At 33.0% G+C, this 17,746-nt stretch overlaps 1 protein-coding gene across 1 annotated transcript in view; it reads right to left on the bottom strand.

The window, feature by feature from the left end:
* LOC132703158 (dopamine receptor 1) overlaps window positions 1-17,746 on the bottom strand; it is a 296,590-nt gene that overhangs the window by 36,915 nt on the left and 241,929 nt on the right. Inside the window, exons 6-7 of the mRNA XM_060672285.1 lie at window positions 14,500-14,732; window positions 8,250-8,479 (exon numbers count right to left, since the gene is read on the bottom strand). Of these exons, the coding sequence (XP_060528268.1) occupies window positions 8,250-8,479; window positions 14,500-14,732 (463 nt within the window). The remainder of the gene's footprint in view (window positions 1-8,249; window positions 8,480-14,499; window positions 14,733-17,746) is intronic.

The following is a 17,746-nucleotide window of genomic DNA, read 5'->3' on the forward strand; positions in this document are numbered from 1 at the left end:
CGGGATTGAGAACTAAAATCAAACAATTTCTCGATTGCGCATATGTTTTTTACGAATAAATCCTAGGCTAATATTATCATGTAAACGAGCAAGGCGATAACTTTAAATAATATAGTCGCGTAAGCATATCTTCCATCTAAACGAGCTCAGCGGTATGGACCAGTAATGGTGTTTACTCTAGAAACCTCATTTGGGGCTATTATTTCGCATTTCCGATAAGAAAAACCTATTTCCTGGTATCATTTGCGGCCGGAGGCTTTATGCGACGGTATTGCTTTTCGGACGGATTGCCAAATACTTTTAGTGAACGCAAGATTTGTCTATTGTATTACCAATTATTCCTAATGCGAATATGTAGTACATTTTCAAATTTATGGTATAATTTCGGAGTTGTTTATAATATTAAGAGTGAGCAGGAAGTTTTGTAAGCTTAAACGTTTTTAAAGCTCGATTTCTTAGTTTTTGCATAAGTTTGATATTTTCCATGGAGCGTTTGAATAATTTTTATATTTTTAAAATGTTTTAAAGAAGTGTGTCTATCGAATAAAGCTAAGATAAACTCATTCAAAAAAGTTATCGTTAATTTTTTGTAATATGCAATATATTATTCAACCGCATGTTCTCCAAATCTCTTGGAAAACCATCGTATGATATTTTGTTTAAGACCCTCAAGCAAGAATCGATTGCCTTATTATTTGATTTATTGCAAGGTAATTTTATAAAAACCAAACAATGGCTTTTGCAAATACATTTTTTTAAAATTTGTTGTATTAAAATTCTAAGCAGTGAGCAAAAAATATTGTAAAATTACCATTACTTTTAGCAGTTTGTTTACTTTATCAATTTTCGGTAATATTCGGCTCAACCATTATGTCCCATTCGACTTAAATGCAGCTTACCTGTACTTGCAACTAATTACGTTGGCATTACTACGGTCCAGGTAATAATATGATTACCTCTTAAGATTATATATAAAGCCCACCACGTCTAAATAAATCATTCAATTTCAATTTAACCTTCGACCATAATGGACTGTTTTGAATCGTCCACCTCCGAGTCTCATTTCCCCAGAGCGTCTTCACCGGAGCGGAAAAATATCAGTTGCGATGACGATGAGAAGTACAGAATTTTTGTTAAAGTGCTGGAGCAACCTCGGAAATATTTCCGTCTCAGTGGGATCCGAGAGTACAAAGGAGGTCTTCTCTGCGGAAACGTAGTGATGAGGAAATGATCTCTGCGTGATGGAACGAGCTGACAATTTGCCTCAGGTCTAGGTATTCCAGAACAGGTCCTCGAGGCTACGCAAGTCTAAGTACAGGAACAAGATCAACATGGTTGTTTGTCGAACCATGAAGAACGGAATCGTATGATGAACGAAATCCCAATGTAAATAGTTTGCTTTGCATGATTGTAATTAATTATAATAATATATAATAAAGTTGTAAATTACTACCACCATTTTGTTTCATATTCCCAGTATCCAGCATTTTCTACCTGATTATTATGTACTTGTGTTGTAACTTCGTTCAATAGCTCAGTAATAATTAGTATTCTGGTGTAAATTGCTTGTTTCTAGAGACTATACAAGTCTAGATACAGCGACAGCATCAACATGGTTGATTTTCCAACCAAGAAGAACGGAATCATACGATGAACGATGTATATTGCTTGCTTTACATGATTGTAATTAATTATAATAAAATATTATATAATAAAATTTGAAATACCTGCTACCATTTTTTCTAATATTCCCAGTATTCTTAATTATTTCCGTTCCTGTACCCGAATTTTTAAATTATGAGTATTAATGTGCTTATTATTAAAATATGCTTTTAACTTTCGACTCACACCAAAAACAAATTAAAATTATTAAAAATAATTGCTAAAGTCCAAAGCAGTACAATAAAGTTCACAGAGGTATTTGAGATATTTATTAAAAACTCTTCATTTTTAAGTTTTACACTCTGTATCTGGAAATTAGAGTAATATTTAATTTACTACCTATTGATTTGGATTTAATATTTTCTATTATGTGAAAAATTTCGTCCTCTGTAGCTAATATAAAATGATCGACATTTTGTAAGTGATTGTTCTCATAGAAATTGATTGATTTCTGATCTGGTATTTTATTATTTTCGACAGAGTTTATAAAAAACTGATTCAGATCATTGGAGTTTCGCAAATTATTTGGTAGAATATTTTTTATACTTGGTTATATTAAGTTCTTTTACCTCTGGTCACGTATCCCTCGAATGAAAATTTTCAAATTTGTGGCGCAGATATGCTTTTTTTGCGACGTATCGCTGATCTGGTATAATTTCGTTGTTTATAATATTGATAGTTTTGCAGGAAATTTTGTAAGCTTAAACGCTTTTAAAGCTCAATTTCTTAGTTTTTGCATCAGTTTGATATTTTCCATGGAGCGTATGAATAATTTTTATTTTTTTGTAATGTTTTGCAATAGGCAATATATTATTCCACGGCATGTTCTCCAAATCTCTTTGAAAATCATCGTATGATATTTTGTTTAAGGCCCTCAAGCAAAAATCGACTTCCATATTATTTGATTTATTGCAAGGTAATTTGATAAAAAAAACAATAGCCTGAAATCTAACACCTCAGAATTATCTATGTTTGTAAAACCCAAATCTATTAAAAAAAGCGGTGTTTCTGATACGCGGTGACAGTTTTTTATCTCCATATTGTTTACATCGATCTTTATTTCTTTCACGAAATCTGTTAATTACTTTTTGTGTCAGGTCGTCGCCTTTCTCAAGTTTTACAACAAAGGTCATTAAATTGCGATTCAGGGAGAACTGTCCCTGGAAATCCAGGCATTTTTCAAGGTCTTCATGTTCGGTTTAGTTTTAAATTTCTCGTAGAAAATTGTAGCATTTTTCTGTTCGCCAACAATTTTGCGTATTTCATCCAAACCGGTTCGCCTTAGCCCAATTTTAGGTTAGATGTAAACCAATAATAACAACACACGCTGCTACAACCACGTAAATACTCAAGGCAATTTATAGACCTGTATTTTTTATTTAATTCCGAATAATTCAGGACGAGCAGCACGTTAAAAACTATTTCACTCGATCGCCATCTTATGAAGAGGTCTGTTAGACACCAGCCCTAATTTTGGCCCCATTTGGCACTAATAATCCTTAAAGGACAATTGAAAAATGGACGGACAGTGATCACGTGGTCTGATCTGAAAATTTGCTAGATTCATTGCAAAATTACATTTTATTGGAATTTTCACACACGGTGTGTATTTTTACCAATGAAGTAAATTTGAAAAGTGCCTTCAGCATGGCTTTTGCAAATATTTTTTGACAAGTTAACGCTTAATTTTATTGTAAATTTAAATGGGGGTGATTTTTTTCCATTAACTAATGTAAATTTGAAAAGTAGGTTTAGTATGGATTTTGTGAATATATTTTTTAAAAAATTGTCGTATTAAAATTCCAAGCAGTAAGCAAAAAACATTGTAAAATTATCATTACTTTTAGCAGTTTGTTTACTTGCACATAAAACTTAAGTCCCATTCGACTTAAATGCAGCCTACCTGCAATCCAGTTGTACTTGGTAACTAATTACACTTGGATTACCATGATGCAGTTAATAAGATAATTACCTGTTTGGATTATAAATCATATAAAATATTTAATGGAAATAAAAATATTGTAAATTGTGGTACTCTAAATAATGCCTCTTGATGAATAGTACATGTGTGCCAAGCAAGATTTGCGCGGTAGTTACAATCAAAATTCCATGTATTAGAACTTCGCTATCCACAAAACATATCAACATCATATTATCTAATAACATTGGTTCAGGTAAAATTAGGGTACAGTGTGCCGATTACACCTAAAGCCTAACAGGTACACAATATAAAATATCTTTTATTATGGACGTATATCCGTCATTGAAATCCAAATAATTTAAAAGACTTGGGGTTGCCCTATTTTCTGGAATTTTATGCTGGCCTGCAGGTGTGCGTAAGTTGTTTTTTGTGCCATCCAATCCAAACCAAATATAACCGGCGGTCTTTACTAGTGAAAATCTGGTAGAAATAGTGACTACGTCATGTTTAGAGCTATGCTTTACCACTTGAATCAGAATTGATCAAAAAAGTTAGCTTTCGTGGGAATATTTATTATTGCAAAATCAATAAAAAACACATTTTAAAAATATTTTTTCCTTCTACCCTGACCTGAAAATTTCCGTTGCAGGGATATTAACTAAGGAAATTGGTGTTTTATAAACATTAATATGAAATAATTAATTATTAATGGTTAAGTTAACTTGCTAACCATCTTTTGATGTGTTAAGATACCAAAAAAAAAGGTACGGTCGTAGTCCAATTTAGGTTAAAGTGAGTGACAATTGAAAAATGGACGGACAGTGACCACGTGTCCTGATTCATCAATATAATTGGTAAAATTTGCTAGATTCATAGCAAAATTACATTTTATTGGAATTTTCACACACGGTGTGTATTTTTACCAATGACGTAAATTTGAAAAGTGCGTTTAGCATGGCTTTTGTAAATATTTTTTGTATTAAAATTCTATGCAGTGAGCAGAAAATATTGCAAAATAAAAATACTTTCAAAAGTAAAAAAATTGACTTTATAATTTAATACAATATTAAAATATAACATTCGATAAAATAATTAATAATATAAGATATATTTAATGTTTTATATTATTAAGAATGGAAAACCTCAACGAAATTGAAATATAAATGTAAATCTGCTTATGCAATGAGCAGAAAATATTGTAAAATCATCAATGCTTTTCCCAGTTTGTTTACTTTATCAATTTTCGACCGTAATATCGGGGTCAACCATTAAGTTCCATTCGACTTAAATGCAATTTACCTGAACTTGCAACTAATTACGTCGGGATTACTATGGTGCAGGTAATAGTACAATTACCTCTTCGGATTATATATAAAGCCCAAAACGTCGAAATAAATCATTCAATTTCAATCTAACCTTCGACCATAATGGACCGTTTTGATTCGACCACCTCCGAGTCTGATTTCCCGAGAACGTCTTCGCCGAAGCGAAAAAATGTCAGTTGCGATGACGATAAGAAGTACAGAATTTTTGTTAATGTCCTGGAGCAACCTCGGAAATATTTCCGTCTCAGTGGGATCCGAGAGTACAAAGGAGGTCTTCTCTGCGGGAACGTAGTGATGAGGAAGTGATCTCTGCGTGATAGAACGACTCGACAATTTACCTAAAGTCTAGGTATTCCGGAACAGGCTCTAAAGGCTACGCAAGTCTAAGTACAGCAACAGGATCAACATGGTTGTTTGTCCAACCATGAAGAACGGAATCGTATGATGAACGAAATCCCAGTGTATATTATTTGCTTTGCATGATTGTAATTAATTATAATAAAATAAAATATAATAAAGTTCTAAATTACTACCACCATTTTCTTTCATATTCCCAGTATCCTTAAGTAAGTAAAAAACTACCAAGGATTTGCATTTTCAACCTGATTATTATATACTTGTGTTGTAACCTCAACACGTTCTTCTATCGAAAAGACTATAAGAGTCATTCAAAATAACAGATTAAGTTGGGTTAATCATATCGAGGCAGTTTGCAAGAAACTGAACAGCGGATATAATGGCGTTTAAAACCTCAGGGTTTCGCTTCTAATATGCGTCAGCCATACGAGTTGGCCCTAACACAAAATTTTCTTGGAAGCGGTCTAAGCTTCGATTAGATTAAGTGAAAAGTTTCGTTGTAATTTCTGCGCCTAAGGAAATGGAGAAATACGAGAAAACAATGCTGAACACGAAATTCGATTTCAGATTCTTCATGTACGAGAAAATCTAAGAAACTTCAATTTTATTTCACGAATTTTGAATTGACTTTTTTGCAGATGTTTAGGATATGGACTGATTGACAGTCACGTATAACATAAAACCTGTCCGGACTTTAAAGTTAATCCAATGGAAAATTGAATATTCTAAAATAGATAATTATGACACCCTTTCTGCTAACTTTTATAGTTTAAAAATACTTTCGAAAGTAAAAAATTAACTTTATAATTTAATACAATATTAAAATATAACATTCGATAAAATAATTAATAATATAAGATATATTGAATGTTTCATATTATTAAGAATGAAAAAAGTCAATGAAATTGAAATATAAATGTAAATATGCTTATGCAATGAGCAGAAAATATTGTAAAATCATCATTACTTTTACCAGTTTGTTTACTTTAGCAATTTTCGACCGTAATATCGGGATCGACCATTAAGTCCCATTCGACTTAAATGCAGCTTACCTGCACTGGCAACTAATTACGTTGGGATTACTATGGTGCAGTTAATAATATAATTACCTCTTCGGATTATATATAAAGCCCACCACGTCTAAATAAATCATTCAATTTCAATCTAACCTTCGTCCATAATGGACCGTTTTGATTCGTCCACCTCCGAGTCTGATTTCCGGAGAACGTCTTCGCCGAAGCGAAAAAATGTCAGTTGCGATGACGATAAGAAGTACAGAATTTTTGTTAATGTCTTGGAGCAACCTCGGAAATATTTCCGTCTCAGTGGGATCCGAGAGTACAAAGGAGGTCTTCTTTGCGGGAACGTAGTGATGAGGAAGTGATCTCTGCGTGATGGAACGAGGTGACAATTTACCTAAATTCTAGGTATTCCGGAACAGGCCCTAAAGGCTATGCAAGTCTAAGTGCAGCAACAGGATCAACATGGTTGTTTGTTCAACCATGAAGAACGGAATCGTATGATGAAGGAAATCCCAGTGTATATTGTTTGCTTTGCATGATTGTAATTAATTATAATAAAATAATATATAATAAAGTTCTAAATATCTGCCATCATTTTATTGAATTGATTATTATCCACTTGTGTTGTAACTTCCTTCGATAGCTCAGTAATAGTTAGTATTCGGGTGTTACGGGGGAAGCGCTCCCTTTTTCTTCAATTGCTTGTTTCTGACTTTAAGGTAAAAAATTGATGGCACTGGGTAACGGTACTAACTAGTTTAAAACTACCTGTGTCCATCTTTATACACTGTATAGTCAAGAAATCAAGAATTTTGGAAGAATATCAACACGTTTTTCTACCGAACAGACTGTAAGAGTCATTCAAAATTAAATTGGGTTGATCATATCGAGATAGTTTGCAAGAAACTGAAAAGCTGTTATAATGGCCTTTAAAAGCTCAACATGTCGATAAACAAGGTTTTTTACAAGGTATCATATGATGACGTTACTGAAAGTGATTGTGCCTTTATTTCGTAAAAAAGAATCATTATTAATGTTTAAAATAAAATTAATATACGTTTTATATTATGATCTGTTTTTTTTTTTTATTTTCTATGGGTTAAAACATTGTAAAATTGTACTGGATTTTATATATAAACCATTTAGATATTTATGCTTTTTGCCATTGCTTCTTGACATGTGCAACAATGTATTTGTAATTTGTATTTGTAATCCTTCGATAATACTTTCTACATTGGGATTGAGAACTAAATCTAAACAATTTCTCGATTGTGCATATATTTTTTACGAATAAATCCTAGGCTAATATTATCATGCAAACGAGCAAGGCGATAACTTTAAATAATATAGTCGCGTAAGCATATCCTCCATCTAAACGAGCTCGGCGGTGTGGGCCAGTAATGGTGTTTACTCTAGAAACCTCATTTGGGGCTATTAATTCGCATTTCCGATAAGAAAATCCTATTTCCTAGTAGTGAAGGCAAGATTTGTCTCGTGTCGCTTGTATTATGTTACGAACGATTACCAATGCGAAAATGTAGTACAACACTTGTTGACCAAGTAGACAGATAGAATTATTACTTAGGAATATACTTAACCACATTCTAAAGCAGGTGGGAAATTATTAGGTCAAAATCTTGGTGACTCAGATTCAGGCTTTTATAGCTTTAAATCCACAATAATTATTGTTATCATAAAAAAACTTAATAAAATTTATGTATAGGTGAGTTATAAAATTAAATCGAAAGGATCAAGCTTCCAAATCAGTATCACAGAAACAGGACGAAATCAGCTCGTAAAACGCGACAGCAATGCAACCAGATCTGAGATATTCAATGATCATTACATTGTTAACTTCTTTTAATATCTTTTTTCTTTATAAATTGTGTTCCATTTACAAAAACATTTTTCAAGAACGAGTTTTACAATTACATTTGATGTTCAGCAAATAGTTATGCTTACCCAACATATTAGGAAGACGCCCATTATAATTCCCACTGTGATGGCCGCCTTGTGATCGCTCACGTGATACGGCGAACTTTGATGATTGTGAAGGTGTATGTGAAGAGCCTTGTTCTTCTGTTTAACGCTCTTCTTCTTTTTCGTTGAATTGGGCAAGTCTATCGGTCTTGTAATGGCCCGGATGCTTTTCACGTGTTTCTGCGCGTAGCAGTATAATCTGCAGTATATACCTGTAAGGACACACGTTTGGCTATAGCTGTTTTTCTAAAAACCGTTATTTTATTTTACAAGTGTTTTTTCATTAACTGAAAAGTAAATTTATATTATAGTTTTGTACCACAACAGAGACTAAATTGAATTGGACCAAACTCCTATATCGATATAATTTTATTTTATTTTATAGCGTTCTACGTCATAAGTTCGATGCTGTCAACAACAGCGATTTAGATTAGTTTTCGAAGTTTAGGAAGTTCGCGAGATTGGATTTCAAATTCTTGCCTTTTCAGATTATTAACTTTCAAAAATCCCATTCGAAACCACATACAGCCTATTTGTTAGCCGCATATTACGATCAATGCAGCATTGTAAACCTTAAAAGTAAACATACAAAATTATTCTCTGGTCGGGAGGGATTGTTATTATTGTTATTCGTCTCGTTTTATTTTCTGGAACAATTGCTTAGTATTTTATAGAAAATATGACAAAGCGATATCGAAATGATTGCTTGCCGATGTTTTGTTTGTCCAAGGAAAACATGAAATGAAGCACGAGAAAGCACTCGTTCATTTCAGGAATTAAAAACTTTTTTTTTTATATAGAGGTTTCAAGATATGCAGTTCAATAATTAATATTCCTATATTATTATGAAACACGGATATCTGGTACCGAAGATAGTAAACCTGCGGTTAATTTTTGAGATACCATCCGTCAAATTCGTGAGATATACGGCGGATCAGGGTATCGCTGCTAATATGCGTCAGTAACACAAGTCGGCCCTAATACAAAAATTTCTTGGAATCCGGCTAAGCTTCGATTAAGACTTTCGTTGTTATTTCTGTTCCTAAGGAAATGGAGAAATACGAGAAAACAATGTTGAACACGAAATTCGATTTCAGATATTTCAAGTACGAGGAAATCTAAGAAACTTCAATTTTATTTCACGAATTTTTAATTGACTTTTTTACAAATGTTTAGGATACGGACTTATTGATAGTCACGTATAACATAAAACCTGTCTGAACTTTAAAGTTAATCCAATGGAAAATTGAATATTCTAAAATAGATAATTATGACACCCTTTCTGCTAGCTTTTATAGTTTAAAAATACTTTCAAAAGTAAAAAATTAACTTTATAATTTAATACAATATTAAAATATAACATTCGATAAAATAATTAATAATATAAGATATATTGAATGTTTTATATTATTAAGAATGGAAAACCTCAACTAAATTTGAATATAAATGTAAATCTGCTTATGCAATGAGCAGAAAATATTGTAAAATCACCATTACTTTTACCAGTTTGTTTACTTTATCAATTTTCGACCGTAATATCGGGGTCGACCATTAACTCCAATTCGACTTAAATGCAGCTGACCTGCACTGGCAACTAATTACGTTGGGATTACTATGGTGCAGTTAATAATATAATTACCTCTTCGGATTATATATAAAGCCCGTTGAAATAAATCATTCAATTTCAATCGAACCTTCGACCATAATGGACAGTTTTGAATCGTCCACTTCCGAGCCTCATTTCCCGAGAACGTGTTCACCGAAGCGGGAAAATGTCAGTTGCGAAGACGATAAGAAGTACAAAATTTTTGTTAAAGTCCTGGAGCAACCTCGGAAATATTTCCGTCTCAGTGGGATCCGAGAGTACAAAGGAGGTCTTCTCTGCGGGAACGTAGTGATGAGGAAGTGATCTCTGCGTCATGGAACGAGGTGACAATTTACCTAAATTCTAGGTATTCCGGAACAAACCCTAAAGACTACGCAAGTCTAAGTACAGGAACAGGATCAACATGATTGTTTGTCCAACCATGAAGAACGGAATCGTATGATGAACGAAATCCCAGTGTTTATTGTTTGCTTTGCATGATTGTAATTAATTATAATAAAATAATATATAATAAAGTTGTAAATTACTACCACCATTTTCATTCATATTCCCAGTATCCAAGTATCTTCAACACGTTCTTCTATCGAAAAGACTATAAGAGTCATTCAAAATAACAGATTAAGTTGGGTTAATCATATCGAGGCAGTTTGCAAGAAACTGAACAGCGGATATAATGGCGTTTAAAACCTCAGGGTTTCGCTTCTAATATGCGTCAGCCATACGAGTTGGCCCTAACACAAAATTTTCTTGGAAGCGGTCTAAGCTTCGATTAGATTAAGTGAAAAGTTTCGTTGTAATTTCTGCGCCTAAGGAAATGGAGAAATACGAGAAAACAATGCTGAACACGAAATTCGATTTCAGATTCTTCATGTACGAGAAAATCTAAGAAACTTCAATTTTATTTCACGAATTTTGAATTGACTTTTTTGCAGATGATTAGGATATGGACTTATTGACAGTCACGTATAACATAAAACCTGTCGGGAAAGTTAATCCAATGGAAAATTGAATATTCTAAAATAGATAATTATGACACTTTTTCTGCTAGCTTTTATAGTTTAAAAATACTTTGAAAAGTAAAAAATTAACTTTAAAATTTAATACAATATTAAAATATAACATTGGATAAAATAATTAATAATATAAGATATTTTGAATGTTTTATATTATTAAGAATGGAAAACCTCAACGAAATTTAAATATAAATGTAAATCTGCTTATGCAATGAGCAGAAAATATTGTAAAATCACCATTACTTTTACCAGTTTGTTTACTTTATCAATTTTCGACCGTAATATCGGGATCGACCATTAAGTCCCATTCGACTTAAATGCAGCTTACCTGCACTTGCAACTAATTACGTTGGGATTACTATGGTGCAGTTAATAATATAATTACCTCTTCGGATTATATATAAAGCCCAACACGTCTAAATAAATCATTTAATTTCAATCTAACCTTCGACCATAATGGACCGTTTTGATTTGTCCACCTCCGAGTCTGATTTCCCGAGGACGTCTTCGCCGAAGCGAAAAAATGTCAGTTGCGATGACGATAAGAAGTACAGAATTTTTGTTAATGTCCTGGAGCAACCTCGGAAATATTTCCGTCTCAGTGGGATCCGAGAGTACAAAGGAGGTCTTCTCTGCGGGAACGTAGTAATGAGCAAGTGATCTCTGCGTGGTGGAACGAGGTGACAATTTACCTAAATTCCAGGTATTCCGGAACAGGCCCTAAAGGCTACGCAAGTATAAGTACCGCAACAGGATCAACATGATTGTTTGTCCAACCATGAAGAACGGAATCGTATGATGAACGAAATCCCAGTGTATATTGTTTGCTTTGTATGATTGTAATTAATTATAATAAAATAAAATATAATAAAGTTCTAAATTAGTACCACCATTTTCTTTCATATTCCCAGTATCCTTAAGTAAGTAAAAAACTACCAAGGATTTGCATTTTCAACCTGATTATTATATACTTGTGTTGTAACCTCAACACGTTCTTCTATCGAAAAGACTATAAGAGTCATTGAAAATAGCAGCGGATATAATGAGCTAAAACCTCAGGGTTTCGCTTCTAATATGCGTCAGCCACACGAGTTGGCCCTAACACAAAATTTTCTTGGAAGCGTCTAAGCTTCGATTAGGTTAAGTGGAAAGTTTCGTTGTAATTTCTGCGCCTAAGGAAATGGAGAAATACGAGAAAACAATGCTGAACACGAAATTCGGTCTCAGATATTTCAAGTACGAGGAAATCTAAGAAACTTCAATTTTATTTCACGAATTTTGAATTGACTTTTTTACAAATGTTTAGGATATGGATTTATTGATAGTCACGTATAACATAAAACCTGTCCGGACTTTAGAGTTAATCCAATGGAAAATTGAATATTATAAAATAGATAATTATGACACCCTTTCTACTAGCTTTTATAGTTTAGAAATACTTTCAAAAGTAAAAAATTAACTTTATAATTTAATACAATATTAAAATATAACATTGGATAAAATAATTAATAATATAAGATATTTTGAATGTTTTATATTATTAAGAATGGAGAACCTCAACGAAATTTAAATATAAATGTAAATCTGCTTATGCAATGAGCAGAAAATATTGTAAAATCATCATTACTTTTACCAGTTTGTTTACTTTACCAATTTTCGACCGTAATATCGGGATCGACATTCGACTTAAATGCAGCTTACCTGCACTTGCAACTAATTACGTTGGGATTACTATAATTACCTCTTCGGATTATATATAAAGCCCAACACGTTGAAATAAATCATTCAATTTTAATCGAACCTTCGACCATAATGGACAGTTTTGAATCGTCCACTTCCGAGCCTCATTTCTGGAGAACGTCTTCACCGGAGCGGCAAAATGTCAGTTGCGATGACGATAAGAAGTACAAAATTTTTGTTAAAGTCCTGGAGCAACCTCGGAAATATTTCCGTCTCAGTGGGATCCGAGAGTACAAAGGAGGTCTTCTCTGCGGGAACGTAGTGATGAGGAAGTGATCTCTCCGTGATGGAACGACTCGACAATTTACCCAACAGAACAGGCTCTAAAGGCTACGCAAGTCTAAGTACAGCAACAGGATCAACATGGTTGTTTGTCCAACCATGAAGAACGGAATCGTATGATGAACGAAATCCCAGTGTATATTATTTGCTTTGCATGATTGTAATTAATTATAATAAAATAAAATATAATAAAGTTCTAAATTACTACCACTATTTTCTTTCATATTCTCAGTATCCTTAAGTAAGTAAAAAACTACCAAGGAATTGCATTTGCAACCTGATTATTATAACTTCAATACGTTTTTCTATCGAAATGATTGTAAGAGTCAATGAAAATAGCAGCTTAAATTGGGTGGATCATACGAGTATTGAGACAGTTTGCAAGAAACTGAACAGCGGTTATAATGGGTTAAAACCTCAGGGTTTCGTTGCTAATATGCGTCAGCCACACGGCCCTAATGCAAAATTTTCTTGGAAGCCGTCTAAGCTTCGATTAACCTAGGTGAAGAGTTTCGTTGTAATTTCTGTGCCTAAGGCAATGGAGAAATACGAGAAAACAATGCTGAACACAAAATTCGGTTTCAGATATTTCAAGTAGGAGGAAATCTAAGCATCTTCAATTTTATTTCACGAATTTTGAACACATAAAACGTAAAACCTGTAAGGACCTTAAAGTTAATCCAATGGAAAACTAAGTTACTCCAGAACAGATAGGCTGTAGTCTGCGGTACAATTGAAGAAGAGTAAGCGAATAGATAAGTATGATATCTGCTACCTTTTATAGTTTAAAAATATTTTGAAAAGTCAAAAATGAACTTTATAGTTTAACGTAATAATACTATAATATAGTGTTAATCATAGAATTTCCGGAATAATAATAATTAAAATTATATATTAAGAATAAAAAACCTCAACGAAATTTAAAAATAAATGAAAATATGCTTAGGTATTATTTTTGTTAGACCTCGGCGTCAGATTATATTATTAATCTTTTAAGATCGTTTTTTTTCTTAGATGGTTTTGTTGGTGCGGTACTATTTGTTGCTCTTTATATTTTTTAGACATAATTTTATTGAGGATTCGAGTAACTCGAAAAGTTTTGTAATGATTGAAAAAATACAGTGCTTTTATATCGAGGTCCGGCTTTGTATATTTTGATTTTAAACATTAATACAAAGAATGTACCCACTAGAGAAATGAAAATATTATTTTTTAAACATAAATATAACTTAGCACCATGTTTTTTTTAAGTTTTAGGTTTGCAGCAAAATGTCATTGAAAATTGGGACTTTGTGTATATCAACTTTTAACTTTTAATAGGAAGCAACTAAAAAATTTTAGGGATAGAGAAAAACTAAACAAATTAAACACACGTCAATTTCTTTCTTTAATATTCAAAAATTGTGTTGTTTCAAATATTAAAAACCAATCGATTACGACAATTGGGAAAATAAAGGTTTCACACCCGTCTTCCAATATTGATGGAAGGAGGAACAATTTACTAATTTTGCAGTCGCAGTGTTGCCGGATCTGCTCCTCACAAGATTACCACCGTATTAAGCGTGTCGTCTAATCTAAATTTCATACATACCCAACATAACAATGCACGGCACGTAGAAGGAGATGCAACTAGAGACGACCGCATAAGTGGGAGTGAGGTCGAGGGCACAGGTGGGGTAGTTTTGGCCCCCCGAATTGATGACGAAGGGCTGGGGCGGTCGGTGCAGCCCGAGCATAATAGGAACGAAAGAAATGAGTCCGGCGAGAAGCCATATTGCGGCTATGGTAGCTAGAGCGACGCGTCTGGTCACCCATCTTCCATATCTGAAAAGCAGTGAACGTGACGTTAGTTTTGATAAATGCGGACTACAAACGCAAACAGGAGGATGAATTTCGCACGAATTTCTTGCAATCCATTTACGGGTAAATATTATCTAATTAAAAAAAAATCAAAGGGATTTTTTCTAAACTATGTAGATTGAGACGGGTAGTGATGGGGATTATTTTCTTTGACATACACATAAATACCATGTAGAATACCTGCTAATCATACATATAATAAATAATAACTATTTTGTAAAATTTTAAATGTTTGTGGTGCATATTGCTGCAGTAATGTACATTACAGCCAGCAAAAAAGGTTATTTTTTGCTTATTGCATATTACATGATCTGGTTTTGTTTTATAAGTGAAATATGGCTCATGCATATTATATAAAGTATTTCCCTTTTATAATCGAATAAAATGAATTAGTCCTTTGATATTATTACCTTCTTTTCGCCAGAAATAAAAAAAAACATTCTTTAAGTGTATATGTTTAGGTAAAAAAGCCCAAATATTTTGTATCAATGTATCAATTTGTAAGCGCTTTTTTCGAAATTTTTATTTTTATACAAATATTTAAAGAAAATTTTGTTCCATCACCAAATAATATATAAGAATCAAACACAGAGAACATCCGACACTTCTAATCGTATAAAATCACCAAGAGAGAGACAACGATCCCCTTTACTTGCCGCTTTTATCTATTTCAAAATTTGCCTTTTCTATCACGCCATCGGCACTCCGGTTTAGATTGAGTTCGCTGCAGTTATTATAAATTAATTTACGGACAAAACTGCATATTGCCAAAATCCAATTAGTATTAGGATAGAACTCTTGATTCTATTACTTTCGAATCGCTTTGGTCAAAAAAATGGACGAAAATGTAGATATCACCCCCAAAAATCTAAAGCAAGTGAGAGAAAAAAATCCGCACGTTGCTATAGGAATGTCAAGAAGTTTTCGAATTCTGTGAGTTGAAAACTAAAACATCAGGAATTTATTCGATTCGTTATCTTGACAAATGGTGCACACATCGATTTTAAAGTTTTCGCTTTTTGAAGACACATAAAATTCATTTTCTCTTATCGCTAACCAGTTTGTTTAAACAGCATAATAGTATAATAGTTATTATGCAACGATTTTGATAAATTTATTTAAGTCACGAGTTTGATTTGGCTCGTGCCAAGCTCAAAGCAGCGAGTGCTTAACAAACGAGTCCCTAAAGAAGTTTATCGGCGTGTTGCATACTATACTTTTCCTACGATTATTATGAATGAATATATTTCTGCAAAGCAAACTTGATGCATGAAAGTGTCAGTTTCTGTGCGCTTGATTGGTGCATAATTGAGGAGGAAATATTATAATAATATAATATTATTAAATAATATTATATTATTATTTTTAACATATATTATCAGTGCCTTTCTTGATTATAGCCACTTTAAGAAAAATTGAGAAAAAAGCTCTTAATTTACTTTGATATCAATACTATTGATAATAGTTAGTTATTAAGTAATTAATTAATAATTGCTAATAATTTATACTACAGAACATATAATTTGAACAAAATTTTGAAGTAATATACAGACTGTATGGCAAAGTTTTTCGTCTGATTTTGATTATGAAGAAATGGATGTCAGTGTTTTTATGTACGTGATCGATCGATTGTGTTAGCCCCCGAGTTTCGAAACATTATCTATGCCGATTTTAATATAAGAAGCTACTAGTTATAATATGATGTCAAATAAATACGAAAGGTTCTATCTTATCCTACGTATTATTAATTGATAGCAATCGAACTACCCAATTGAAAAATTCTTGTAGAAGGAAATTATATGCAGCAGCAGTTATATGTGTTTCAAGGCCCGTGATTGGTTGAACTTTTATAGAACACTGGAATATTGTTCTGAAAATTAACTCAACAAATCTGCAGGGTCGTGAATTTTAAATGAGAGAAGGAACCAAATCCAAAATTTAGTTAATTTTTCCAATACAGCGTTGTCAGCTCTATCGAAAACCGAGGGCAACGCTGTAATTTCAAATGTCATACTAAAAACAATACCTTGGGTATAGGGTTTCTCTTGTGTTTTTGGATAACTTTCGGCTGCAAATATGAAATTTGAACTGGACAAAATGGAGAGTAGTATGAAATTTGCTGTATTTTTGTTAAATGTTAACAAAATAAACTCACAACTTTCTGTTAAAATTGCACTGCTTTTCGGTGAACATGCTGAAATTGGCAAGAATACAATATTATCTATAATATGACACCCCACGTGAATCACCCTGTATATATTAAAGCATTTTTGGCGTTTCCGAATCATTCAAGACGTGCCTGTCATACATTACATAATTGGGAAGTTTCAGCAAATGCAGGGTTGCCAGATTTACCGAAAACCGAAGGCGACATTGTATCTTTTTTTTTTTTAATTATTAAGCTTGATCGGTTTATAATTGAGGATTTTAAAGTTAGGAGTAACAAAAGACGTATATTTCGTGAAGCATTTCTTAAACTACGTATCGGAAAATCATACTGATATAATTATTACCTTCCACTGCGTTCCCTCGACAACCTAGACATAATTTACGAAAGTTTTGTTCAAAAATGAATAAGTTTTAATGCATTTCCGCTCTGTTTTCACACGATAAGATGCCGCAACCGCAGTATGTGCGCCGTACGTTGAAGAAGTGTTCGGAATGGGGTTTGGAGGCCTGACGTGGCATTTAATGAAGTTTAAGCCCGATTTAGTCAGAATTTGAAATGTTTTAGGTGCGAAAATTCATCCGGGCACGCCTAAGACGAGCGCGGGTTTGAATAAAGTAAAACCGCGCGAATTTCCGGGAGATTTCTCTTGCAAATTAAATGTCGAATAGGAAAGTGCGACGTCGTCTGGTCTCCATGAGTCGCAAATATTATTTCTTCGCGCGGCGTGTCTATTGCTTCTTAATTGCAGCTGTTTCGATCGTATTATGGCGAAACAATTTAAATTTGTCGTCTTAATCACAAAATAATC

Source organism: Cylas formicarius, unplaced genomic scaffold, assembly GCF_029955315.1.
Source record: "Cylas formicarius isolate icCylForm1 unplaced genomic scaffold, icCylForm1.1 PGA_scaffold_6__28_contigs__length_40554024, whole genome shotgun sequence".
Lineage (NCBI taxonomy): Eukaryota > Metazoa > Arthropoda > Insecta > Coleoptera > Brentidae > Cylas > Cylas formicarius.